The 26647-nt window shown below is 38.5% G+C and overlaps 1 protein-coding gene across 6 annotated transcripts; it reads left to right on the top strand.

The window, feature by feature from the left end:
- The first annotated feature begins 218 nt into the window (after window positions 1-218).
- On the top strand, window positions 219-26018 carry svilc (supervillin c). Of its 6 annotated transcripts, none has more exons than XM_028043116.1 (33): window positions 220-341; window positions 3806-4295; window positions 5727-5882; window positions 5991-6158; window positions 7862-7893; window positions 8942-9003; window positions 9694-9839; window positions 10498-10717; window positions 11196-11659; window positions 11763-11889; window positions 13178-13219; window positions 13314-13376; window positions 14167-14241; window positions 14328-14427; window positions 14507-14575; window positions 14669-14852; window positions 16105-16271; window positions 16342-16449; window positions 16522-16658; window positions 17630-17777; window positions 17888-18033; window positions 18732-18907; window positions 20096-20240; window positions 21003-21306; window positions 21395-21546; window positions 21922-22024; window positions 22103-22307; window positions 22386-22519; window positions 22596-22751; window positions 23624-23767; window positions 23870-23982; window positions 25441-25596; window positions 25767-26018. In XM_028043116.1, exons 2-33 carry the CDS (start codon window positions 4015-4017, stop codon window positions 25854-25856), a joined length of 4773 nt encoding a protein of 1590 aa, XP_027898917.1. In that variant the 5' UTR covers window positions 220-341; window positions 3806-4014; the 3' UTR covers window positions 25857-26018. The 6 variants fall into 6 exon arrangements, with proteins under 6 accessions (XP_027898921.1, XP_027898917.1, XP_027898916.1 ...); XM_028043115.1 differs by having other exon boundaries at window positions 22100-22307; XM_028043119.1 differs by lacking the exon at window positions 5727-5882 and having other exon boundaries at window positions 22100-22307.
- Window positions 26019-26647: the final 629 nt, after the last annotated feature.

Here is a 26647-nt window from a genome sequence, read left to right as displayed (position 1 = left end):
AATGCAAAATAAGTTCACACAAACGGACCCCGACATGTCATTATATAGATAAGAAAATATATTTAAAGCGACTTTTAATGATACGGAGGGAAACTTTGAATGGTAGCTTTAAGAGTTTATGTAAATATCAGAACTGTTCGTAGGGAGAGCCCGCAACATTGACGTCCGGTCACGATAGGGGCGTCCCAGGGTTCGGCCGTCTATTTATACCTTCTCCCCTTAATACGGAGAGCCACCCCCGGCTGCGACTGTGCCTGCATTTGGAGCGACTCACCGCGGGGAAGGATCAGTGGGGAGGGACCGCCGGCCAGCTGGAACAAGGCTTACGGCGCCCGTTCAATGTAAGTACACGCTTCTTTTCAATAAGCACGTAGTAAAGTTTATATCTAATTTTTTTTTGAGGACGCATTAAGAGTCCAGAACCAATAAGCAGTTCGGAATGAACTTCGTAATTTTACCCTCAAGACAGTCGAGAGAAATGACCCACATGTTGGTTTGACCTGCGGAAGTGTTCATCATTTTTGTCTTGAGTAGCAAACAGCACGAAGTTGATGTTTAATAGCCTATAACACAAATATCAAGTTTACGCACCAATTAAGGGGAAGAGTTTTCCAAAAAATATTAGTACAAATTGCATATTTCACTCCTGTTTTCTCCAAATTTGTAAGGATTAATTGAATATTTCACAAGTGTTGTAGTATTCCTATATTACTCTAAGCTAGTATACGCAATAATTAGGAAGATATTGTAAATAATCTCACCATGTTAGAGACTTCAAACTAAATGTTTGTCTCTACTTGATGCAGGAAGTTTTTTAACATCATGCATAATGCAAAACCATTGATGCACTTTGAGTGGAAGCAGATGGATAATAAGGTGGAGAGACAGCGCTTCCTGTCAGGCCTGCTGCCAGTGTTTATAACAGAACAGTAAAGGGCCTATCTGTTAAGTGTTAATCTTACCTATGGATAGTGTAATGCAAGGCTGTCTTTGTGGTTTGCAGGAATTTGTCCTTGAGTTACAGAAATCATTGGGAGCTTTGCTGCAGGTAACCCAGCAGGGTAGGTGTAATTGGTCAAAGGCTTATTCCTGGCCAGCCTTTTAATCTGGTCTGCTGCAGAAACCTTTTGATTCCCCTCCCACTTCAAATGATTTTAGGTTAATTTAAAATGTCCATATTGAATTATTCTAACAGTTTTGTAATAAAGGACAGAGTTTTTTTTAAAAAACTTTTGATAATTAGTTGAATATTTTCCTACTGCCAATGTTCAGATCTGAGTCTGTCTGCACTCATTCTCTGCTGCTGGGTGTATTTCCAGCTTGTGTTGAAAGTGCTCCAGGATTAGAAGCTTGTGATCCCTGTTGAACCTCGGTTGCATTCTCCTCTCTGCAGCTCACATGACTATTGCTCTCTGCAATCTCAATTCTTTCTTGTGTTTATCCAAAGACGACCAAAGAGCATACATAATAACGATTTAAGGGGGAAAAAAATTGATCTTTAAAAAGATTGAACTCTTGTTTTAAGGACATTTTTACGTGTGCATGTGTTGACATGATCACTTGAGCAGGATCTCTGCATCCACTGCTAAGCTTATGTTCCCAGTATCATGGAGCCATTTTGATATCTTAACAAGCTTATTCTGTTTTTACTTTCAGATAGAAAACAGTTTATTGTTGTCGATGCACGTACAGTTGGAACCAGACATTTGCATAGAATATTTGCAATTACGTACAAAGAACTTAATTTTCAGCATATCTAAAACTAAAAGCATATATTTGGATCAAATTGAAAATTAAAACCAAAACTAGATCTATCTATAAATGGGACAGTCATTACTCAGGTGGAAAAAATTAGACTTCTGGGAGTCTCTATGTACAACCGACTGGAGTGAGTGGAGTTACAGTTATGGGAAGACAACTACGGTACTTATTATGAAGAGATGTTTACATTAGATATCCTTAACATTTTTAATTTTAAGATTGTCTTGTGTCACTTGCAACATTGCCTCATGATGCGGTCCAGTGCTTCAGAAAAACATTTAATCGAACTGCAATTAGTCCAAAACAGGGCGGCTCGTCTTCCTATGTATTGTTCCAAATACGCAAATATTATCAGGATGCACAAATTACTTCCACATGCTTTGTTATTCACAAGTGCTGGAGATAACAGCACTTGTGTATTCTTATGTAGAAAGCCATAGTAGTAGTAAGCTTCCTTATTTCAGCTGATTTTTAACACCTTCAAATGCCTGCCAGTTTACTTTATTTTTTTTTCTGAATTTAGTAGAAGTCCATTCTCTCATTTCCACTTTGGTCATAAAGTCATCTTCAAAGTATATTAAAGCTTAAAGGCTTTTCTTGCTGGGAAAGATTAAAGCTTTAGATTGTAACGTTGGGGCTCCTTTGAAGTAGGAGATCACATTTTTTTGTTCAGATGGGTCAGGTCTGACCAGCTGTTGCAGAACCGTTGTTTAGTTACCGGGTAATCTGTATTCTTTTGCTTTTTGCTGTGCTTCAATCTACCAGCCTGTGGGTAGAGGTTCAGTCGATAAACTTAATATCTTTTAGAGTGGGACTTCTGCTGCCAGAACATCCATTCAGCCTCACAGCAGATTCATCTGGTGCACAGCGTCTGTGAATCCTACCTCTTTGTTCTTCCTCCATTGTGCTTCTTGCTGTAGGAATGCTGACATCTACAGTTTAGTAAAGCACACAGACACACACAACCACACACACCCACACGTGGAAACACACATTTATTTTTCTGCATACAGTGCTGTGCAAAAGTCTTGATCCACATCTCATTTGTTTACGTTACGAAAGACTTTCCTGCTATCCCAACTGGTAATGATCAATAGATCTCCACACTTTTTGGGGATTTTGAAATGTTTTTCCCTAAGTTTTATCACACTTTATCATGATTCAAAATTATAGTTTTAAATATATAACAGCAATGATATTTAAAAATAGATTTCAGGTTCAAGTTTTCCTTGTAGACTAAAGGGACTTTCCTTGGTTGTTTGTGTCCATGTTGCTTGGGAACATATTATTTCATACAGGATGTTGCATGTGTGCTTAAACACATTTGAAAGTATATTTAATCAGACAAAGCATTTATTTATTTTACATAACATCCCCTGTTTAGTGGTGATGCAGGTTGCTTAAGTTACTAATAGTTTTGCAGAAAAGATCAGCAAACTTTGCAGAGACTCGCACCCTGAGTGGAGCTGAGGTGTTGAATTTCAGTGCAAGAGGAGATTTTTGACTCGGCAGGCTGGTGCCGATCATCTTACATGGAGGACAGAAGGAGGAAAAGAGGTGGAACTAGATCAAGGATATTATGCAAAAACTGCAACTCTTATATGTTGCCATCTAATAATTTTGCACACAAACTTTTATTTGCCTGTTGAAGAGTAGGACTGTTCAAAAACAAACTCATACTGTTGTTCTTCACATTTTCTGTGCACTAACTACTACTATAGATTTGTTGTAGAACTGTTCTTCAGTTGAACGTACACTGAGCCAATAAATGTCAGAATGGAGGGAATTTTGTAATGAAATTTTTATTTATTTTCTATTTGCATTTGTTCTAAATTATTGTAAGTGAAATGTATTTAAAATGGCTTCAATCATTTGGCTTTAAAATATTCAAAACAAGACAATATGGAGAAAGCTGAAACGTTTGGGAAAGTAAAACTTTGAAAGGTTGCATTTGTATTCATTCAACTTTACTCTGACACCCCTTAATAAAATCCAGTATGTTTCTTGCCCTTTTATTATGCCACTTTTATTTTTTATCTTTCAGGCGAAACATCTCACTTCCAAAGGCACTGATGGTCTCCAACACCCGATAACCGATGAGCAAAGCAAAAAACGTCCTCAGGTCGGATGGAATCTGAATGCTGCAAAAATTCAAGCTCAAGCTGAGAGGACAAATTTCCCGTATACTTTTCCTTCCCCCATGCTCTGCAGTTAGTTGATAAACAGATAAACACCAGAATCAATCAGAGGGACATGGATGCATCAGAGAAGCTGGTTCTGGAGCCCAGAGCAGAGCGGATTGCCCGCTACAAGGCCGAGAGGAGGCGAGAGCTGGCCGAACGCTACGGAGACTTAGAGGAGCTCCCCTCCAAGTGGGTGAGGCGGGATGGAAAGGAGCTGAACAACCCAGCGACCTCAGCACGTGGCGGGGAGTTAAACTCAGACAGCCTCGGTGAAAGAGTGAACGGCAAAACGCGAGATATTACAAATGGAGTCAAGGCCGACACTCCTGGAGAGCCAAACTACTTGAGAAGGTGAGGTGGAAGACCGATGATTATTTCTAAAATTAATGGTTCTTATTCATATAAACAGTTTTACTATGAACACTTGCTTAAGAGATAGGGTTTGTCCCAATGTTTTTATTCCACGTTTCTTCTCGGTCCAATTTTTGTCATCCAGGTGGTTCACAAATTTTCTTTATGCTCTGAAGATCTTGTCATCTAGTTGGGCTAGAAAGCCCTGGTCATACAAGGTGCACTGTAATTATTAACCATAGCTATAATAGGATTTGTCATGGAAATTAAGATTTGTTACATTATTGAAATTGTCATAGGTATATTTTTGTCTAAAAGGGAATGTATTATGCAAAACTCACATTCTACACAGTTTTGTATTTCCATTTGGGTTTCTACTGCGAGTGTAAGCACTTAAAAAAAACCATCCAGCCAGTTTTTGGCTGTAAGTTTAGATTTTTTGTCGTCTGGAGAATTAGTTGTTTCAAAAACCTCCAAAATGTAACATCACAAATCAGCAGGAACTGCCCCTCACTTAGCAAGTAACCGGAAGCTCAGCCCGTTACCTAGCAACCCACGTCGAGCTCCAGCACTTTTGGTCAGATGGCTTTACCACTGCATATGCGATACAATGGCTGCTGGAAAAGACAAGTGTTTTGTTGTTGACTTGCCATCCAGAAACCACTTGCTGCATTCTTGGATGTGCAGGAGGCTCCACTTCTGCTTTTCTAAGGTATACGGTTGAATAATTGCGCATCTGTTTGCAGCCAATTTCACATGCGAATTTAAACGTTGAGTTGCCAAAGCCAATTTTTTTGTCTGAAATGTTGCTAAATATAGCAAGAAAGTTGTTGAATTGGCAACAGTGAGTGACTATCTTTAAATGCAAATGTGCAGACATGACCTGGTGGGCCGGTCTGCCAGTCAAACCTCTCTCACAGGAGAACAGAAAAGGACAGTGGTTGCCCTTTGCTGAGGTAGATAATATGGGTGGAAAAGATCGGTTTCACATGTTAGTATCGACGGTTCACCGATCTCCCAAATTTAAGGAAATAGGCACCAATAAACCTACAGGCCGATAAATAAATCGGCGTTGCCTTTTTTCTGCATTTATTAAGGCCTCCAAATGTACAACAGGTTGAAGTTACATTATGAATGTAAATCCCAGCAGCCCTTCGGTATTTCTCAGTCATTCAAACCGCTCACTCTTCTTTGCTGACTTCCACAGTTGCTTTTGTTGCTAATTAAAACTGACCGCTCCAAATCAACAGGGGTTTTATAACAACTCAGATTTTTCTCTTGCTGCCCCTGTACTGTCTTGACTCCTCATGTGATTTCAGAGGGTCCTTGTTTATGCTTGAAGTTGCATCTTTCTCTGCAACACTTCAACCCTTGATGGAAAACCGCAACTGTGAATTTTCTTTACATTTGCTGCATTTTCACTCACTTTAGCCAGAATTGCCAAGATTCTATCAACGTCCCAAGTGAGGACGGGCTCCTTGTCCATCCAGGACCCGATGCCCCGCAGCTCCACACTCGGGTGTTGGTGGGCCAGTTGAGGAGTTCCCTCCTCCAGCAGACAGAGGGCAGAGCAGGCCAGGAGAAACTGTAGGGTTGCTTTCAAGTGCGTGATCCAAACCGTGTGACCTTCGTACGAGTGTTTACCGCCATCCTTCCTTTTCTTTTTCTGTTTTTCTTTGTGTTTATGGAAACCAGTGGTCCCGATCCTGGCCAAACCACATCCTCTCTGGACCTGGCGGCTGGTTCTGAGGGAGGCCGGCGGCGGAACAGGCGCTACCTTCAAGGGTCAGGAGGAGGTCGCAAAACCAGCGAGCGCTTCAGGACACAGCCAATCACAGCCAACGAGATGGAGGAGAGCACCGGGTAGGAGCTGTTTCTCATATTTAGTAGCAACTCTGGTGAAGTAAACCTTTAGATAAATGAATCTTTTCAGATAGTTCGATTTCATACTTAATATTTTAGAATTTAATTTGAGTTCAATCATGCAAGTGGGAAAAATGGAAATCCTGTTAGTACTCAAAATTTCTCTTTAACATTTTATAAAGTTGAAGCAAAATGGGGATCCTTAAGCTTTCATCTTTTTCCAGTCAAAATGTTCTTGTATTTTTTAAAATGCATGCACTATAGTGATGTTGCAGTACTTATCCTCTGTGTTGGCATATTGCATATTGCCATTCATTGGTTTTCTGGAGTGTTTTGTTTCAGATCATGGTTCCAGTTACATTAGGTCTGGACAATATGCCTGAAAAACATATCACAGTATAAGGGTTTCATATCAGTCAATAATGATAATTATTGATCGGTTTCTTCTTTTAAATATCTGAAATATTGCCAAACTGGTGACATGACCTTTCCTGTTGTATCAAACTGTTCTTCTCATTTTCTCCCTTCTCACCTCACCGTCGTGTTTTATTCAGTTAACATGAAACTGCTGCTTTGTAAGTTACTCAACAGGTTGTTGCTAGGTAACCAAAGAGCGAGCGAGTTTCTTGAGGCCACCAAACTTGCTTTGCTACTTGTGAGAGGTTAAGCAGTCAAAGCCTTTCCTTTGCCTACATCTCCCAGAATGCTGTGCGGTTCTACATTAAAGTTCAGTGAAATTATTGAAAATTCTATTTTAAGTATAGTCTATTGATTATTTATTGCAGTATGTATTGCTATTGATTTGTTTCCCAGCCCTAAGTTAAAGCTCTACCAGCAGATATCAAGCTGGTAAGACGGAAAAGGCGTTTTCCCAACATGCCTCTTAAACTGCCAGTTGTTATCGACAGAATGGTTGCTATGGAGACGTGGCTAAGCCAAAGAGCTGCACTTTGTTGCTCTGCTGCTCTCCTGCTGTGTTAGCTTTGGAGATTTTTTTCTTTTTATTAATTAATACTCGGACTGTAAAAATGTGTGATTTCAGGTGAGAAATTATTTATTTGCAGCCAGCTGTACATGTTGTCTTTCCCATTTTGAAGAGTTGCTAAGAGAAAGAACCTCAGTGTTTATATACTAGGGGAACAAGAAGTGAAAACAAATTAGGAACAGAAACGTTAATCAGCAACTATTTCTTAATTTGGATGTTTTGTCAGACGATATATTCAAATGTACTGAAATTAAATTCAGTTTTAATTTATTTAATTGCTTTTAATAGCTTTTTCAGATGGGTGCTAACAAATGGGGAGGTTGCTGTCTTATAATTTGTGTTTTAATAATATGGTTAATGGCTTTATTTTAGCTATTAATTGTTATTATTGAGATGTCATCCAATACTCAACTGTAACTGTTCTTAAGAAAACTTTGACACGTTTTTCTTAGCTGAAAACATTTTTATTTGGTATTTCAATTTAAAAAGTAACCCTTTAGCTGAGGCTTCAGACAGAAACCTTTGGGTGGTTTGCATGAGTCTGTCCTTCATTCTGTGATCAACGGCGGTGTTTTATGAAGAATGCAAATTTTTCGAATTATCTTGATTCTCCGAATCTGCAAACAGAAGCACAAGGACATTCACAGTACATTAAAAGCTGGATCAGTGGATCTGAGCTCTTCATATTTATATTTAACACCATGGTCTCCTCTTCTAGGCTCTTGGATGCAGATGAAAATGACAAGAAAGGTAAAAAATTTGTTTTAGTACAAAGAAGGTTTAGTTACAGCAAGAGTATTTTTCTTTGCATGCTCTGCAGGAAATATGTTTTGTATTTGTTCATCCATCTTTCCCAGTTGTCTCTATAAATTCTTATAACTGCAAGGGAAATAAACTAGGTTATATTTGGAGGCTCACTTTGTTTAATATGGTGAGAGATGATAGGTTTACGAGTGAGGAACTATGTGGGCTTGATGCAAAGTCACCTCTCGTCTTATTTGACCTCAGCAGAAAAAGATTGTAAGTCAACACAAAGTGGTTTTAATGGTTTGTACAATGCTAAACAAACAGTAGGTGCCTCTTATTGCACTTACAGTTTAAAGAAAGGACTATTTTTCACTGTATTTTGTCTAAACATGTATGAAAATAATGTTTTGTGACAAAACTATTCTAAGAAATATATGTACATGTACATATACATTTATTTTTAAAGAAGTAAGAGGAAAATTATTAGTTGTTTGCTAAAGCTTTGAAGAAATAAAAACCTAAAAATAAATTAGCCGTACATTTCTATTCAGTCCCAACCACCTTCATTTTTTGGGTCATGTCTCTTCTAAATTTGACATCTTGAAACTAAAATCTTTACAAAATATCTCAAGTTCAATCTGATTGGATAGAGATCATCTGCAAACTTCAGTTCTTGCCACTCTTTGCTAGATCATCTAAAACACAGATAAGGTTTTATCTAAAGTTTGTAAAGGTTCAGGGTTGTTGGCAATTTCTTTTTTAAGAAATATTGTTATTTGAAAGCACTATTTTATTAAATATTTCAACCATTCGAGAAATGAGAACTTATCTCTTAAAAAAATTAAAAGGGTTATTTTTAATGCTGAAGAAACTGAAGTTGAAATACTTTCAGATGAAACATAAATAACCATGAAGCGGTAAAATGTTAGTAATTATACTCCATTTATTTCAAGAAGAATAATCATTAGTGACTCCATCTTTGTTAATATTTTGTAATAATTTAAGTGTGTTGCCTTGCAACATTTATATCTTTTCTTATTTCTTCTTCCAGCGGATGTGAAAACAGACGATAGAGCCAAAATGAGTGTGGCTGCCAAGATGTCTCTGTTTAAAGTAAGCCTGTGCTCTGAAACAAGAAAACTCATTGCAAATCTTAACCTGTTTATTTCCTCAAAGAAGCTACTTAAATGTGTCAAATACAGCAGAAATGTAGTTTTTGTTCTGAACAATTTGAGACTCATGGTTAAAGTATCACTGAACATGTAGAACATCCAGGTTGTGTGGTGGAAACCTGGACCATGTTCTTGTTGCACTCAGAAGCTGAAACGTTTCAGTTTTATTCCCAATGACTCAGGTGAAAATGTGCCAGACACTGTAGTGCCATTAACAACCAGCAGCTGTGGTAAAATTAGTCTGCTGCGCTGCAGAGACGGGCAGCGATGAAACCGATACCTGCAGGTCTCCAGTTACATTGTGACCTGTTGGAAGTAAGCTGAAAGTAAGATGCCAATATGCTTTATCCTCTAGTTACAGTGTCACTTCACCTGCCTTCTTGCATCAATACAGGACAGTGCAGTGCTCTGAGTCATCTCTCAGTAATTTAAATGTATAAACTAGCCTTGGACCTCTGACTAATACCCCTCTAAATGATTATAGAAAACGTTTTCCATGTTTGAAATCACATATCATAGAATGAAGGAAAATGACAGTTTATAGCCTTTCTGCTAAATCCTTACATCCACCTTTGCGGAAAGTTTCATTTGATGCCTTGATGAGTTGATAAGTAATTTTTTGCTTCTTTAGGAACTGGAAAAGTCAGCTGCCTCCGATTCCTTAGCTCCGTTGAAGCCTCGCTCAGCCAGCAGCTTACATGAGCGGAGGATGCGGCGTAACAATGACCTCCGCTTTCTCACTCAGCCAATCACCTGTGAGGAAATGGTTTCAATGAGGTGGGTAGAGATGTGCAAGATATAGGAGCTTGTTTTAAGTCAAGAATTCCTTAATATTGATGGAAAAAGTACTGGTTTCTTTGGCAAATTATTTCCCTTTTAACAAGACATTTTCCCCATGTTATCAGTGAAATAATCTGCCAGTGGAGCTAGTATATTTTAAAATCAATATTAAGGGATTATTAACTTAAAACAAGCTCCTATATCTTGCTGAAAAGTTACTTGTGAGTTAGTTTTGCCTTATTTCAAGTGTTTAAGATGTTTTCACAAAAATAGCACCCAAAAATACTGGGTGAAATGTTGTATTTTTGCAGTATAGAGCATTATGCATAAAATGTGTGTCAGATTTTTCCATTCTAAGAGGTAAAATGCCTTATTTTTCCAGTGCCACTGCTATGTGAAAAAACTACAGATGCAATCAAAGGTTACTTGGATAAAATTAAGCTGCAGATCTTTTTAGCTCTACAGTTGAATCACCAGCTGCTGAATGGAGTGTGGTGGACTCACTAAAAATAAGCAACACTATGCGATAAAGGCAGTGGAGGAACACAGTGTGCTCACCAATGTGTTCTTGGTATTTTATAGGTCATGAAAAAAGAATAAATATTCTGATGGCACAGTTCTGCATGGTTGTAGCTTATTTTGTCTCGTTATGCAGTGCTCCTCCTGCAGCGGAGGTCCAGTCTGGACAGTCTGAGTCAGTGGAGGACGGAGATGAGAGCTGCAGGATGAGCATGAGGGAGAAGTTGGCCCTCTTCAACAGGCTGTCCGTATCTGGAAAGAATGGCTCCGGTCCCGCTGACGGGCCACCAGAGAGGCGAAAACAGAAAGGGGCCCGGTACCGCACCCAGCCTATCACCGTGGACGAAGTCAGTCTGGTGAGGAGAAAATTAGTCAAAGTTTAGTTTTAATCCTGAATTTATGGGTTACAACATTTTATTTCCCTTTGCGATCAATCAAATAGTTTTGAATTTGAATTTTGTATTTGGAAGTTTAACTCAGAAAAACCTCAATGATCTCTGCAGAGCATTACGGCTTTTGCTTCATATACATATGAAACCTTTGGGGCTTATTTCAAATGTAACAGACACAGACAAAAAACAAAGGGAGAAAAATATGCAAAATGTTTAAAAGGAAAGAATAAGGCTCCCTCTAAACATGCAGAAAAAGAAAAAACAAAACCAGGAAAACCACAACAACAAACAACATATGCATATATTATAATAACATGCATAAAATCGTTGGAAAGTATAACAGTATATAGCAATTCATATTTAGTGGCAACCTATTGAGTGGTAACCTGAAAACACCTGTGTGTGTGAATTTATATCCGTTTTCTGTCCCGTTTCACTTTAGCTTCAGAAAGGCCCCATTCAGCTTCCCGCCTTCAGTTTGTCCCCAAATCTGTACGACAGACAGCAGGCCTCGTCTGTTAACCTGAAACCCAGCGAGGTGCACCTCACACAACCGAAATCCGAACTTTCAGAACCAGAATCAACACGACAGGGCTTACAAGATCACAACTCTGAGCCGTGCTTGAAGGGAATCCTGAAGAAGAGCCGCCCTGACGACTCGAAGCGGAGCGGGACCGATGGGCAGGAACTGCCGCTGCTCAACCAGCAGAATGGTGAAGACTGCACAGATCCAGAGATGTTTGGGAGGTCAGAAAGACCGGAGAGGCTGGAACCACACAGAGACGCATCAGTCAAAGTAGCTCCATGGAGACAGAGAGCTCGAAACAGGAGGGAGACCCCGACACAACTCTCATCTGATCTGGATTCACAGATCATTTCCTCTGTGGGAAACGGCTCTGATGCTGGGTATGTAGCATGAGCTCTCACTCTTTAATGGCTCTGATATGAGAACATAAAGAACAACTTTTTAAAACACATACTTGTTTTTTATTCTGTGTGATTTGTCCAGAACACAAGGTGAAGAGCAGAGTGTGGGGAGGCTTGAGGAAGAAGACAAACCCAAACAAAAAGCTTTGGTTTCCGTCAGAGTTTGTTCGCCAAAACTCCAAGAAACAGCAGAGTCACTGAGAGGAAAAGTAAGGAACAGACATGCATTTATGTCCTTGTAAACAATTAAAATTAATAAGTAATAACACAAATAAATGAAAGAGTTTTAGTTATTTACATTTCTAAACATTTACTGAAGGCACCAGGCCACATAGAAAAGTATAAAATGTTTGTTTCTTAAAAAATATGTAGATGGAGACACTTTATAAATACAGCATCCTAAAAAATTATTATTTTCTCTCTCTCTTGTTACAACCACTAACTTTGGTGTGTTTTATAAAGATTTTTATTTCTCTGAGCAGCTTCCCTGCCTGGTATACTTTTCAGATTTTATTTTTCTTTAATTGAAAGTTATTGATTGCCTTCCAGTTTACAACTTCAAACCCATTTTTGTTGGTCATTCACAAAAACAATCAGAAAAAATTACACTATTGTTTTTGGCTGTAATGCAAAAATAAATGCGAGAAAAAAAAATCTAGTGTTATGTATATTTCATTATTACCATATATAAAGCATTTAAGCTTAATTTACAACATACAGCTCTGGAAAAAATTAAGAGACCACTTAAAATGATCAGTTTCTCTGATTTTAATCTTTATGGTTAAGTTTGAGTAAAATGAACATTGTTCTTTTATTCTATGAACTGCTGACATGTCTCCAAAGTTCCAAGGATAAATTTAGTATTGATTTTCAGAAATGGTCAAAATACTGAAAAGATGCAGAGCTTTCAGACCTCAATGCAAAGAAAACAAGTTCATATTCATTTAGAAACAACAATACTAATGTTTTAACTCAGGAAGAGTTCAGAGAACAATATTTGGTGGAATAACCATGCAGTGTTCAGTCAGTGGTCTCTTAATTTTTTCCAGAGCTGAATGTTACAATTTTTTTGCTTTCATTTCATTTGCATATTGCACTTGCTGTGTTAGAGGTTAGTGGGTTCACTAGTTCAGCTGGCTTTAGATTTTGAGACTGGACCTGCGGTTTGATTGGACCTTTGGCCGTGACACTGAAACTCGATATAGCATCTCTCAGCACAAGCACTCTGCATTTGGTATGAGATCAGACTCATGTTACTGGGAAACATATTCAGACCAGTTATGTGGTTTATAACAGTTGGTGGGAATGTGGAATGCAAACAAACATTTAATTATTTGGTAGTTAAATTTTACCCCTTTAATGACCTAAAGATCTCCTCTGCAGCAACACACCCATGTTACATGTATATCTGATATTTATTGTGTTTGATTTTGTTCTTCTTTTATTTTTATGATAATTTGTTACATGATTTTCCTCTCTTTTGTTTTTCTTTTGTAGGAGAAATCAGAAAGCCCTATTCTTGAGGCACCTCAGTGCTGGGTAAAGCTTTCCAAAATTAATCAAAGTCCTGTATCCTCATAAAATATAGTTTGAACCAAACATCTTTAGCCTTCTACTGTTTCTTCTCTCCCAGGAACCCGTCTTTGCGTCTGTCTTTGCTATCAATACACCCCAATATATCATGTGTTTTAATCAGGTAACCTTGTGACCTGCTGTATGGGACTTTAACTGCTGCTTGTCGTGATTTCGAGTGTTAAGCATGTAGTCATAAGTTTTTGAAAGCACATTCAAAGAAATGTGGTGGCTGCAGCTAAAGTGTGACATTTCACTCACTCTAACAACCATTTTTACTCCATGTTTTGCACATTTTGCATGGTCCATCGGCTCCTTTTCTGCACAGGATGCAACAAGCAGCAGGTCTAACAAAACAAGCAACTTCTTTGTGCTCTCTAGATTTCTTTGATTCAATAAGAAACAGTAGATGATCAAAAAAAAGAGAAAAACTTCAAATACAATTTTTTACAGAAGAAAAATTTACAGAAAGAGAGAAAAAGAACATACATTTTCCCCACCTCTTTAAAAAACTCCCTCGGTAATGCTGTTTTAGGAGAAGATGTTTCTTTGTGTGAAATTTGAGAATTAGTGGTTTGCTCATGTTTATTGCATAAGTTTGCCTCTTTGTCACCTAAGGTGCTATTTATTCATCCAGAGTTGTGCCTCTTTAAGGGATTTGTTTAAGATTTTATTTCATCTTCATCATTTCAGCTTTGCAGCTTGTTTGTAATAGCAGTACTGCAAATATACTTTTTGTATACAAACTTACTGCTATTTCAACATTGAAAACGAAAGCTTCTCTCTCTGTAAATACTACATCCTTCTTTTATTTTAAATGTTCATTGAGTAACTTTAAGACGATTGATCATGAATGTCTCTGAATGTCCACGTAATCATCTGTTCATTGTGTTTTCTTTTCTCTTCATCCTCAGACCGTCATGTGCTTTGAGGCCCAGGAAGTCTCCTCTCCCACAAAGAGCCCGATTCAACCGCAATGGAGACAGAAGGTGATATATGCTGTCACTTTTTCTATTTTCTGAATTTCTGAGAAGGTGATCTGTATCTTCACATATCTGTTTGTGTTTCTACACAGAGTAAAGAAGCCGAGCCTGAGCTTCAGATGGAAGAAGGTGAAGAGAGGAAAACAGAGCAGCAAAGCAACAAGCAGGAAACTGAGATAAACATCGAGAGAAGTGAGTTTTATTCCTCTGGATTTGATCTGGGTTTGACTCTTTAATTTAACATTCCTGTGTTTGAAAACTTTGCATCCAGAATCTCCTGCTGAAACAGACAGTTGTGATATTTCCAATAAGAACATGTACTCCAGTGATGCTGCAACAGGTCAGAGATGCATCAGCTCTTCAAACTCAAGAGTTTTTATTAAATGCTAAATTCTTTCCTTCACTTGTCTCTCTTTGTCTACTGCTTCTCTAGAGACTGTCCTGCACATCGACCCTCCTCATGAAGAGACACCTGCTGATAGTTTGAAGATATCAGACGGAGGTTTCTGTGGCAGCCTGCCGCCTCCTCCAGCTGGCGGCACCACAGCATGCGGCGATGTTGCTGCTACAGAGACGGACCAGGACCTCGCCATCCTCTGCCAAAGCAGCACGCCCATGTGAGTTTTGGTGATTTCTCAACACTATGGTTTAAATAGAAGAAAGGGGGGATTTATTTTTACCTGCTTCATTTTATTTTAAATTCTGAAAAGTATAAAGACGTTTGGGTGAGATCATTGGGCATATTACAAGTAATTGAATACTTTTCATGTATTTTAATGTAATTTATTCACATTAAATACCTTTAAAAGTTAGATGAAAAGAAAATCTTGCCAGTTTGTGGCAGTAAGATCCCTACTTTTTTAGATTTCTGCATCAAACTTCTAATTTACTCCAAAGTTATCCAGTATTATCCACAGCAAGAAAAGAAAAAAAACCTTCCCAAGCATTTGTCATCTAGTTTCTAGTTCCAAATGTCTTAACTAACTTAGAAGAAACTTTCCAGCAAGATACATAAGCTTATTTTATTCCTTAATATTGATAAACATTTACTAATTTCACTAGGAGATTATTTCACTTGTCTCATGGGGAAAATGTCAAGTTATAAGTGAAATAATTTGCCAATAGTATTTTTTTAATCAATATTAAGGAATAATTTACTTAAAACCAGCTTCTATGTCTTGCTGAAAGCTACTTGTAAGATAGTTTTGTCTTATTTTAAGTCTACTATAATATTTGCACATGACACTGGACCAAAAATATGTGGTAAGATTTTGTGTTTTTGCAGTTTTGAGACTGGATTTGATTATTAGATCACAATTTAATGGTTAAAAAATTATTTGTAAATAATTGTGTTGCATTTGTGATCAACTATTTATTTTATTTATGATTATTATTTTTTTAATCAACTAGTGGTTTGGATGTTTTCCAGCCTTTTGACAATTATAGTGATCACAAAATATTAAAGCTTTATGGTAGATTAAAACAATACCACAAATAGTCTTGTGTTTTTCTTTCCAACTGTTACAATCTAAAGCTAAAATTGTGATGTAAATTACCCTAAACACAGCATTAGCCTCTGAAAATTGAAGAATTGGATACAAGCATGAAACACGAAGGAGTAAAGGTAATAAAATTATTTTGATGATTGAACAATTTCCCTTTAATGTAGTCAGTATTGAAGATTTTGCTAATCTGTTTTTGCTGTGAGAGTGACATCTGCTGGTCACCTCTAGATATGTTCAGACATCTCAACGTACTTGAACAACAACCAGTGTTACTTATTTAAGCAAAACGAACATTGGTTATTTGGTTGAAAAGTCACGAGTTTTTATTGTTGGTTGTGTTTGATCATCATGCATTTGTGTGCAGACTCAGCTCAGCGGTCGCAGAGCACAGACGGGCGGTTCGTCCGTCCCGTCGGACTCAGGGCTCCAGAAACCCGCTGAGGGCTCTGGCGGCCAGAGACGACATCAGGCAGGACTACATGGGGGAAAGGGACAACAATGCTGCAGAGGAGAGGGGCCACGCAGAAAAAAGTGAGTTAATTTTCTTACTTGTCGTTTATTTCACTCAGCTGCTTCATGTCGTTTAATCCTCTGTCCACAGATTGTAAAAACTCTTCCTCACCAGATTCACTTCCTGTCACGTCCTCAGAGAAGGAGATAAGCCAGTCTTTTCCTCCATTCAGCAACCTGATGCTTATTCACATCAAAGGTAAGTAAATATTTTAGTGATTTGTTTGCTTATTTTGCCGTCTATTTAATCGTCCTCACCGGACTTTGGCAGGGAGGCGGCAGGTCCAGGTGCGTGTGGTCGAACCCTCGGTCCGATCGCTGAACAGCGGAGACTGCTTCCTGCTCGTCGATCCCGATCATTGCATCCTGTGGAGCGGAGAGTTTGCCAACAAGGAGGAGAGAGCCAAGGTACCCAAAGGACAAACTTGGGGCTGAAACAATTAATCAGATTAATTGGGATGAATCGATTATTGAATGAACTAATTTAGTAATTGATTCATCATTAACTGGACTCTAAACAGAGCCATTTGCTGAAAGAACAACATAATCAGAGCACTAAATAAACCAGACGTAAAAAAAAATATACATTTTGCATTTAAGATAAAAAAAAAACCCTGTAAATATGTTTTTGCTTCGTTCAGTTAAAATTCTGTGAAAAAATAAAATAAAATCTTCTGTCAAGCACCTTTTGCGTCCAATTATTAATCAGTTACTAGTAGATGACAAATCAACGGATCAGTTTTACATTTTATTGATGTTAGTCAAGCAGAAAGGGAGGTTTTCACATGCTGATGTTTTTAGCTGCATAAGCATCTTTGCTACTTTTACTAAAGGAATGCGTTTTAGGCAACATTTCTTTTTAATAATCAACTTATTGGTTTATTTGCATCTTTTCATGTCTTTTTAGGCTATTTGAGCATTAGAAATAACATTTAAGTCAATTATTTTAGGTTATACTGTATTTAAAAAAGTGATTGAATAACGGAAAACAACAATTATGATAAAACAGTTACGATTAAAAGATTTTTTTGGATTTTTTTTTGGTTTTCTTTCTCATCATCCCTCCGACTGTCTGAGGCCCCCACAGCGCCCCCTGGCAGCCTCCACTTTGAAAACCACTGGGTTAAACTATGATATTTTAAATTGGCCTCTAATTCATTTTATGGGGAAATTCAAAAGAAATATAACTCATCCAAATTCTGAGACTATCTGCTATTATCTACTGGTATGTTTGTTCCTTGAAACTGTTTACGGCGTTTAATGTATTCAGTTTGTCATCTGTGATCTAGGAGGAAGTCCAGTTAGTGTTTTCTTTTCTTCTTATTTTTGCAAGGCCTTCTCTATTTTCTGGTGTAACTGCAAACAGTTTTTGTTTTCAGGCTCTTGAACTGGCCGCCTTCATCCAGAGCCGAAGGGAGCTCAGCTGTCGCGCCTCCAAGGTTGTCCACCTGGAGGAAGGGCTGAACTCTGACGGCCCTGAAGCTGCAGACTTTTGGAGTCTTCTTGGAGGAAGAAAACATTACAGAGGTTAGATTATAAACTTGCATGTAGTTTTCAGCAGCCATGCAGAAAAACAAAAGCTACATATATGCTAGTTTGGTTGTAATATACAGGTATTTGCTTGTTTCCTCCCACAGGTGCTGGTGCTCCAGATGAGGATGAGCTGTTTGAACAAGGCGTAATGGAGTCCAACTGTGTGTACAGCCTACTGGAGGACAGATTGGTGCCTCAGGAACAGGCCTGGGCCTCCATCCCCAGCACCGCCCTGCTGGACTCCTCTGAGGTCAGCGCCTCAGTAAACATCCATTTTCTAGATACTTTCATTTACATTTATTGAGTTACTTCTTGGGGAAAAAAATACTTTTAGTAGTATTTTTTACTGCACTGTACATTATACTTTTACTTGAGTAATATTATTATGAACTGTTGCGACTGGATACTCTATTCAATGCAGAAAGAACGACCATATTGTAATCAAAAATATGTAAAACACATTCACAAACATAGAGTTTATGTTAAAGTGAGACTACTTGTTATTGCACCAGTTTAATTCTAAAGTTATTTTCTACCTGCTGAGCCTATTGGGTCATTTTGAGTTTAGAAAGATACAGTAAACAATATTTATTGTCACTGGAAGTACATACCCCTGTCCTAACATACACATGACCTACTATAAGTATACATTTTTTATGAAGTTTAATTTTTGTGGGTGTGTAAAAGTGTTTTTTCTACTTAATTATAGTGTTCTTGAAATTTATTTTAATCTTTAAAATATCAGAATTTGCACATAACGTTATGTTTTGTCTGTTTCATACGATTTAAAAATATTAAATCTGATTTTATGATCGGTTACTCAGCAGTTGAGTTGCCTTTTTTACCTATTACTTTTTTGCTACTTTAAAAAAAACAACAAAAAAAACCATTTCTCTTTTACATGAGTAAAAATATTCGGAGTACAATTTTTGTACCTGATGCTTCCAGGTCCTGGTGTTTGATTTTGGCAGCGAGGTGTATCTGTGGCATGGATGCGATGTTTCACCCAGCAGGAAGAACGTTGCTCTCCAGCTGACTCACCAGGTGTGGGTTGGAGAGTACGACTACAGCAACTGTCGAGTCAACCCACTGGATCCCACTCAGTGTAACCCCAGCGTTCAGCCGTACGTTCAAACATTGCATATTCTAAACCACTGGCAGACATGAAGTCCTTCAAACTGCAAGATACAATAATCTGTTTAATGATACTGAGAGGCACACTGCAAAAACACAAAATTTTACAAAGTATTTTTGTATAGTTTTTGTCGCAAACATGTCATTACGCTTGAAATAAGACAAAACTAACTTACAAGTAACTTTCCATAAAGAAATTGAAGCTTGTTTTAACTCAATAGTTCTTTAATGTTGATGAAAAAGTACAAGTTGCACTAGCGCCGTTACCTAGCAACCACAGCCAAGCCCAGCCGTTACCTAGCAACCCAGTTCAAGTTCCACTGGCAGATTCCTTTCACTTTTAACAATACTTTATTCCCATGTCATATATAAAGCTCTGGAAAAAATTAAGAGACCACTTAAAGTGATCAGTTTCTCTGATTTTACTCTTTATAGGTTTATGTTTGAGTGAAATGAACATTGTTCTTTCATTCTATGAACTACTGACAACATGTCTCTGAAATTCCAAGCAAAAATTTAGTATTTATTTGCAGAAAATGAGAAATGGTCAAAATAACGAAAAAGATGCAGCACTTTCAGACCTCAAATACTGCAAAGAAAACAAGTTCATATTCATTTAGAAACAACAACACCAATGTTTTGATTCAGGAAGAGTTCAGAAATCAATATTTGGTGGAAAAACCATGATGTTTTCCATGGGGTTCAGTGCAGAAACCCATGGAAAACATTGTTCAGTGCAGAGGTTTAGCCCTCTGCACTGAACCTTGTATGTATTGTGTATTGTGAATGAAGCACAATATGTAAAATATGATTCAATCTTAAAAACAAAGAAACGTGTTCATAAAAATATGGGGAGCAATAGTAATCTGGTTGCATTGGTATACAACCCTTTAAATTGACATCATCTCTTGATTTAAAGTCAGTCCTATTGGGGAACAATTCATGCACAGAAACAATGATGCAATTTTAACATTAAAAAACTAGGAGAAAAAAAACACATACTGGTTACAACTTTGTTTTCAAACTGCTGACTTCAGTGTCCCCAGCCTTGCTGTGTTATATATTTTGGGAATGGATTTTCTGTAAGTCAAGCCTGTTGGACTCTGCTTCAGATTTAGCTTCTGTAACGGCTGCATTAATATTCATGGTGGTCTTATGATGATGCGGTTTGTGCCCAGGAGGGGAGAGGGCCGTCCTAGCTGGGCCCTGCTCGCCGTGGTTACCGAGGACAACGAGACGGCGCTGTTCAGGGAGAAGTTCCTGAGCCCGATGTGTGGAAGCGACGACACGGTGGAGGTCGCTTCAGAGGGGAATGCAATGCAGGTTAATCTCACAGTTCAGTGGTTTATACTCTGATCTTTCTCGTACTCTCTAACAAAACCAATACAGCCAAAATAGTATTCTATTTTTTTTTGTAATATGACTTTCTATCTTATTTCAAAGGGCCAGTATAATGTAAAATGTACTTTTTTGAGCTTTACATCATGTTAAAATGTTATTACCTCATCAATAACATACTTGAAGTGTGGCCTTAATGCTTTCATTCATGTGTGAGAAATAGTTTAATCTCCATGGCAACCATTCAGCTGTGCAAAACGCCTGGGTGGACCTAGCCCCGCCTACAAGGCCAAGGTTCAGAGCTTCTGTCTTACAGTGCAGCCCTCCCCTGCAACTTCCCCACTCAGCTCCTTCAGACTAGCCAGCAGCAATTAGCAAACACCTGGTTGAACTGCTGAGCTTATTATTGGAGCTACTTCTCAGTGTAATACTGGTAAAAATGTTGTTAAATGGTTAATAGAGGAGCGATGTTGTGATGATTTCTTGCAGGTGGATTTTCAGAAAGAGCAGGTGTTTCTAAAAGAGATAGAGATCCAATTTCAAGGTGTTAAATTACAAAGTAAAATTTCTTTTAAGCCATATTTGATATATACAGCATTTTTATAACAACTGAAGTTAACAATGTTCTTGATTGTGGTATAAAGAGGCTATAAACTAGCCTGTAATACACATAATACTACCCATTTAAAATGAAAGAATATTACAAATGAATGATTTGTAATATAAATTTTCATATTAATTTTACAGTCCCTCCCTGTTGAACCACCATCATCAGACGTCCTGACTCCCTGCGATATTAATGCTCTGGCATCCGGTGGACTGCTGGAAGGAGACGCCTCAGTCCGAACTGTTCTCTCCGGGGTTGATGTTCATCGGGGCCAGGGTGTCATCACCCTGGAGGAAGGCCATCAGATGGAGCTGAGGACCGTTTCAGTGGATACCTGGCACGTCCAGGAGTTTGACGACAGTGAAATTCAGGTGGAGAGCACGGGGCAGCTTCACGAAGGAGATTCCTACGTGATCCGCTGGACATACAGCATCACTGCGTTTGGTCAGTGACTACTGAATGATGCAAACTTATGATAACCAACACGCATTAGGATTTTTTTCACCTTAATGTTTCTTTTTGTTCATTATAGATAACAGGAATAGCCAGGATGAGCGTGGGAATGCTTCCAAACCAAAGGAGAGCACAGCGTTCTTCCTGTGGCGAGGACGCCATTCCTGTGTCAGCGGACAGGACACGGCAGCTTTTCTATCCATTGGGATGAACAACCATGAAGACTCACAAGTATGGATGACTTCTGCACTTTAAATGTCTAGAATATAAACCTAAGAAGCTGTAGAAATCTAGTTCTGTAACTAAAAGATCCTAGAATCACCCAGTACAGTCAAAATATTACAAGCCAATTAATGTTAAGGGAATTTTATAGAGTTCTGTAACTAATAAGGAAGAATGTGTATGGTGTTGTAAACATGTAAGTACAGGTAGCTTTTCAAAATAGTGTCAGTGTTTGCAGTCTAATTAATTAACATACAAAATATTTCCTCAAAAATCTTCACCACAGGATTGATTCTGCTCATTTTCAGTCATAAATGTATGAAATTATGTTTTGTATTGTTTAATAAAGCATTGGGTGTTACAGTCTGTGTGTTGTTTCTGTAGCTGGTTGTTCCTCAGGGTAAGGAACCCCCCTGCTTCCTGCAGCTTTTCCAGGGAGGTCTGGTCATTCACAAGGGAAAGCGAGAAGAACCCACCTCCACTGCAGGTGGAGTAAAATATGCTTCTACTTTTTCCCCAGTTTTGTATTTTTTAACTGAAATAACATTTGTTTTTCTCACAGCAGACTGGCGTCTGTTTTGCGTGCGAGGGGAGCTCCCAGAGGAGGCTTTGCTGCTAGAGGGGGACTGCTGCTGTTCCAGCCTGAGGTCAAGGGGCTCAGTCGTATTGCTGAACAGCCAGCAAGGGGTGCTGTATCTCTGGACCGGCTGTAAAGCCAACAGCAGCACCCGAGAAGTTAGTAAGAGGGCAGTGGAGCGTCTCACTGAAATGTAAAGCATGAATCTAGTTTTCTGTCTGAGTGCAGCATTTGTTTCCAGCTTTCTGTTTTTGAGTTTGGTGTTTTTCAGGAGTCCGTCAGAACTGGGCCTCTGCAAAAGCAACCCTGTGACGGTGCGTTTTGTAGAGGAGGGTTCAGAGCCCTCAGACTTCTGGACCGCTTTGGGCCAGATGGACAGAAAGGCCTATGACTGCATGCTGCAAGGTGCAACATGATGCACATTTTAGTTTTTATCATTAAGATTACAGTAAGAGACGACATTTCCGTTCCCTCCTTGCAGATCCTGGAAAGTACAACTTCACTCCCCGCCTTTTCCATCTGAGTGCCTCTTCTGGCAGATTTGAAGCAGAGGAGCTCCGGAGTCCGATCCGGCTGCCAGGGGTCGTGATGGCGATGCCCTTTGTCCAGGAAAGCCTGTACTCTGTTCCTCAACCAGGTGAAAAATATGGAAAAATTTCAAGCACATTAAGCTGTAAATAATTTAAAATATATAGAAATAATTCAATCTCTGCATTTTTGTACGCCAAACATTCTATAGAAACATTAAGGGTAGATTCATACCAGGAAAATCCTTACGTCCGAAACAAAAGCTGACTGTATTTTTCTTGTTTGGTTCTTGTTTGCGTTCACATTTTTGCAAGTGGACTATAATTTGTAAACAACGCCACGCCAGTGACGTTCACTGCTCCCATTTGACAGAAATTATGGGGGCGGGACAAAACACAGACTCTGAAAAACAAATATGGAAGTCCAGTTTTCTGCATTTGTGCTGTCATTATATCTGCAAAGCAATTTTGAATGTCAAGTGCAGCTCATTAAACACATGTTTCATGATGGGATATTTCTAATTTTGGAACAGCATCAGCAAATGCTCTGCATACCTTGACCCACAATATGCTGGCAGCAGCATCACTAAGCAGAAAGATTAGGTACAATTTCTTCACAATCAGTACATACAGTAGTAGCGTTAGCAACAACAAAGGCCTCATTTTTACTATAAGGCCCTACAATAATGGCTCATGAAGTCCAGTCAGACGTTTATTTTCTGTAGTTGTTTTGCATCGAGGCCGGTCTGTATTTACAGCCGAAATGAACCGTACCAAAGTTAGTTTGGAAGCGGAGCCAGACCACCTCAAAAAGCTGGTTTTCATGAGTGTATTCACATTTGCACAAAAAGTCCGGATCAAACTAGGAAACAAACTGATCAGTTTAAAGCGGACCAAATGTGTCAGGTGTGAATAAACCCTGAAGTCAAACATAACTGAATTTTACTTGACGTTATCGTTTAATTTCCTCTGCTTTCATCAGCCTTATTCCTACTTGATAACCGGTTAGAGGTCTACCTGTGGCAGAGAGGTCAGCCCGAGCAAACGGAGAGCTCTGCTGCAGCCTGGAGCCTCTGGCACAGCGAGAGAAAGTGTGCCATGCAGACGGCTCTGCAGTACTGCAAAGGTCAGGGGAATTACTTTCATGGCTAATTGCCTTAGAAATGAAGGCATTTGTGTAATGTTTTTTCTGTGTTTAATATCCTCTCATGCATCCACTCTGAACCAGAGATAAACCCAAGTAGGCCCCCACAGGCTTACTTCATCTTTAAGGGATCAGAGCCTCTCACCTTCACTAACGTCTTCCCCCGCTGGGAGAGGAGCCATGGACCTCTCACACAGGTATGCATGATTAGTATTTCCTTCCAGAAAGTAGGCCAGATGTTGTGTTGCATATTTATTTGAGCTTCTACACATTATGACCTCTGGGAGAAGTGACTCAACTGTTTCACATGTTTAGGGAAACAAATTCTGCTTTCTGGAGGGATGGTCCTCACCAATAACTGCTGTGAACAAAGTCTCAGATGAAATTCTCCTCTTTCGTACTTATGTAACAGAATCAATCGTCAACTAATTTTTAAAATATTTCCAGGGGCTTGTTATAGTATTAAAAACAAACTTTAATGTATTTGGTTATGATTTTAATGCAGGAGATGGATAGAAGGTAGCGCATAACTGTGAAGTGAAAGGAAAAAGGTGAATGCTTTTTTCCTGAGACAGCCCTGTATTTAACTCCATCTGTTTCCCATCAACTGTGACCAGAGTCACATGCATACAAGTATTTTGTCTCCTCTTATGAGAGCTTATATCCCCACATATTTGTTGTCTCCCCTGCAGAACAACGGTATTTATAGTGAGAATAAATCAAACACAGGTGGACTTTATGCTGATTTGGTCACATTTGAAGACAGAAGATAGCACTAGATTTTATTTTGGGGTATCAAAGTCAATAGACTGAATATAAATATTGTACATACCACACTGTAAAATTATTATTTGTGAAAAAAATATGTAATGTTATGGGCTGTTTTTCTTTTCTATTTTACAGTCAGAGTCAGTTAACAATGCATTTTTCTAACATTAGGTAATTAATCCCCCCTGGCTTCACCATCAGACTAGCAAACATGCAATATACAAACAGTGATCCATCTTTTACTTCTCAACCCCTAAAACTGAGCACTTATGTTAAACTCATGTTTTATAAATTTTTCTGCAGTCGTCTGGCAACATACAAAGAAATGCTGCATATCAGTGAAGGCAGAGTCTGATCTTGTAAATACTTGTTTTTAAGAAAAGTCATTGTGAACCGAAACCTCAAAGTTCCTTCCTAACTTTTGCCCCTCTAATGTATATGACACTTAATTCACTATAACAGACATGGACGTTTGGACTTGCAAGGTGAAAAATGTTTAGATATTTTCATTATATGAAAACTTTATTTGAACATTTGAGTCCAAACGGTTATCCCTCAATTCCTTGTTATTGTGCTTACGGTGAAATTTATGGCAAAACTAATTTATGGAAAACTAGTTGGGATAGACATTAGTGATTTAAAATGATTTGAGCAAAGCATTTGCAAAGTTGTTCAGCAGCAAAAGGATAACCAAAAGTGTTCAAAGAAATGCAAAATTAATTTATTCATTGAGTAACAATTTGAAATAAAAGCAAAACTTTAGAACTAGTATTGTTTTTGAGTTTTTAATTAAACCGTTTTGTTTTGTTTGTTTTTTATAATTGCCCTGGTGCAGACTCCATTTTGTTATTGCCCAGTGTCACTTTCTTCATGTTGATGTGAATTAGAGGGACTCGGGGGAAGTGAAGCTGACCTTGGTGCAGGACGCCCTGGCCCAGCTCACAAAGACCCAGTACCCTGTGGAAGAGCTGCTGCGGAGCCCCTTACCTGCAGGCGTGGACCCGCAGCACCTGGAGGTCTACCTGTCTGATCAGGACTTCCAGGTAACCTGAAAGCTACTGCAGTGGCATCTTTCAACCAGCAGAGTGCAGTGTTCACCTGAAATAAATGCCTATTTTCTCATAGGAGAATCATAATTCAGAGATAAAGGCAGAACTTTATTAACATTTGTTGTTGATTTTATAAACTAACTTCTACATTGCTTCTATTTCAGGCTATTTTGGAAATGAAGCGGGATGAATATGCCTCCCTTCCCAGCTGGAAGCAAACTGATCTGAAGAAAAGCAAAGGGTTGTTTTATTAGACAACCGGATCGAGTGAAAGGCAAGCAGCGATTCTGCACCTGGGATTTCTGCCTTTAATAAGAACGGAAGGTGAAGCTGGGATAGCGCCATTTTTATTGCACCAAAGACTGCTCCGAGCGTAATAAACAGAGGAAGAAAAATCACTATTTATGTCAAAATAATGTGAGTGTGTGAACTTTTAACTGAAAAACGATTTTTCTAAAGTAACCACATGGTTCCTATAGGACATTTTGTTTCTGTACAAGTTAGTGAAAAATAAAAATCAATGGCAATAAGCAAGAAACATCAAATGGAAATGGGAAAAACAAAGCATATATTTTAAAATGGTTTAGTGCATATCAATGCATATAAACATGGAAACAAAAGAGAAAATAAGAAATTTCTACGTTTTCTTTCATTACAAAAAAACATCTGTGTGTTTTGAGTTCTTGCTTTTCTTTTGTAAACCTAGCAGAAAACATCTTCTCTATTCCCACAATTTTTTATTGTCATTCAACTGATATTTTTATGCCAGGACTTTGCTTTCAAAGCGACATGGACTGTAACCAAGGCCAGTGTGTTCACATAGTCTGTGGGTAATGCCTTATTACAGCTCCTTAGGGATTCACTGTTAGCTATGCATGAAGGAGCAGGTAGACATGCTTCAATAACATCCCGCCGGCCCAAAGAGACAAGCTAATTCTGTTTCAATCAACTAAAAATGTCCTCATGACACACCAACAGAGCGCTGTGAAAAAATGCTCTTAAAATCATTTGTATCTTAATACCAGGCAAAGTTAACAAGTAAATA

This window comes from Xiphophorus couchianus, chromosome 16 (genome assembly GCF_001444195.1).
Source record: "Xiphophorus couchianus chromosome 16, X_couchianus-1.0, whole genome shotgun sequence".
NCBI classification, from domain to species: Eukaryota; Metazoa; Chordata; class Actinopteri; order Cyprinodontiformes; family Poeciliidae; genus Xiphophorus; species Xiphophorus couchianus.
This window is presented reverse-complemented; position numbering and strand designations above follow the sequence as displayed.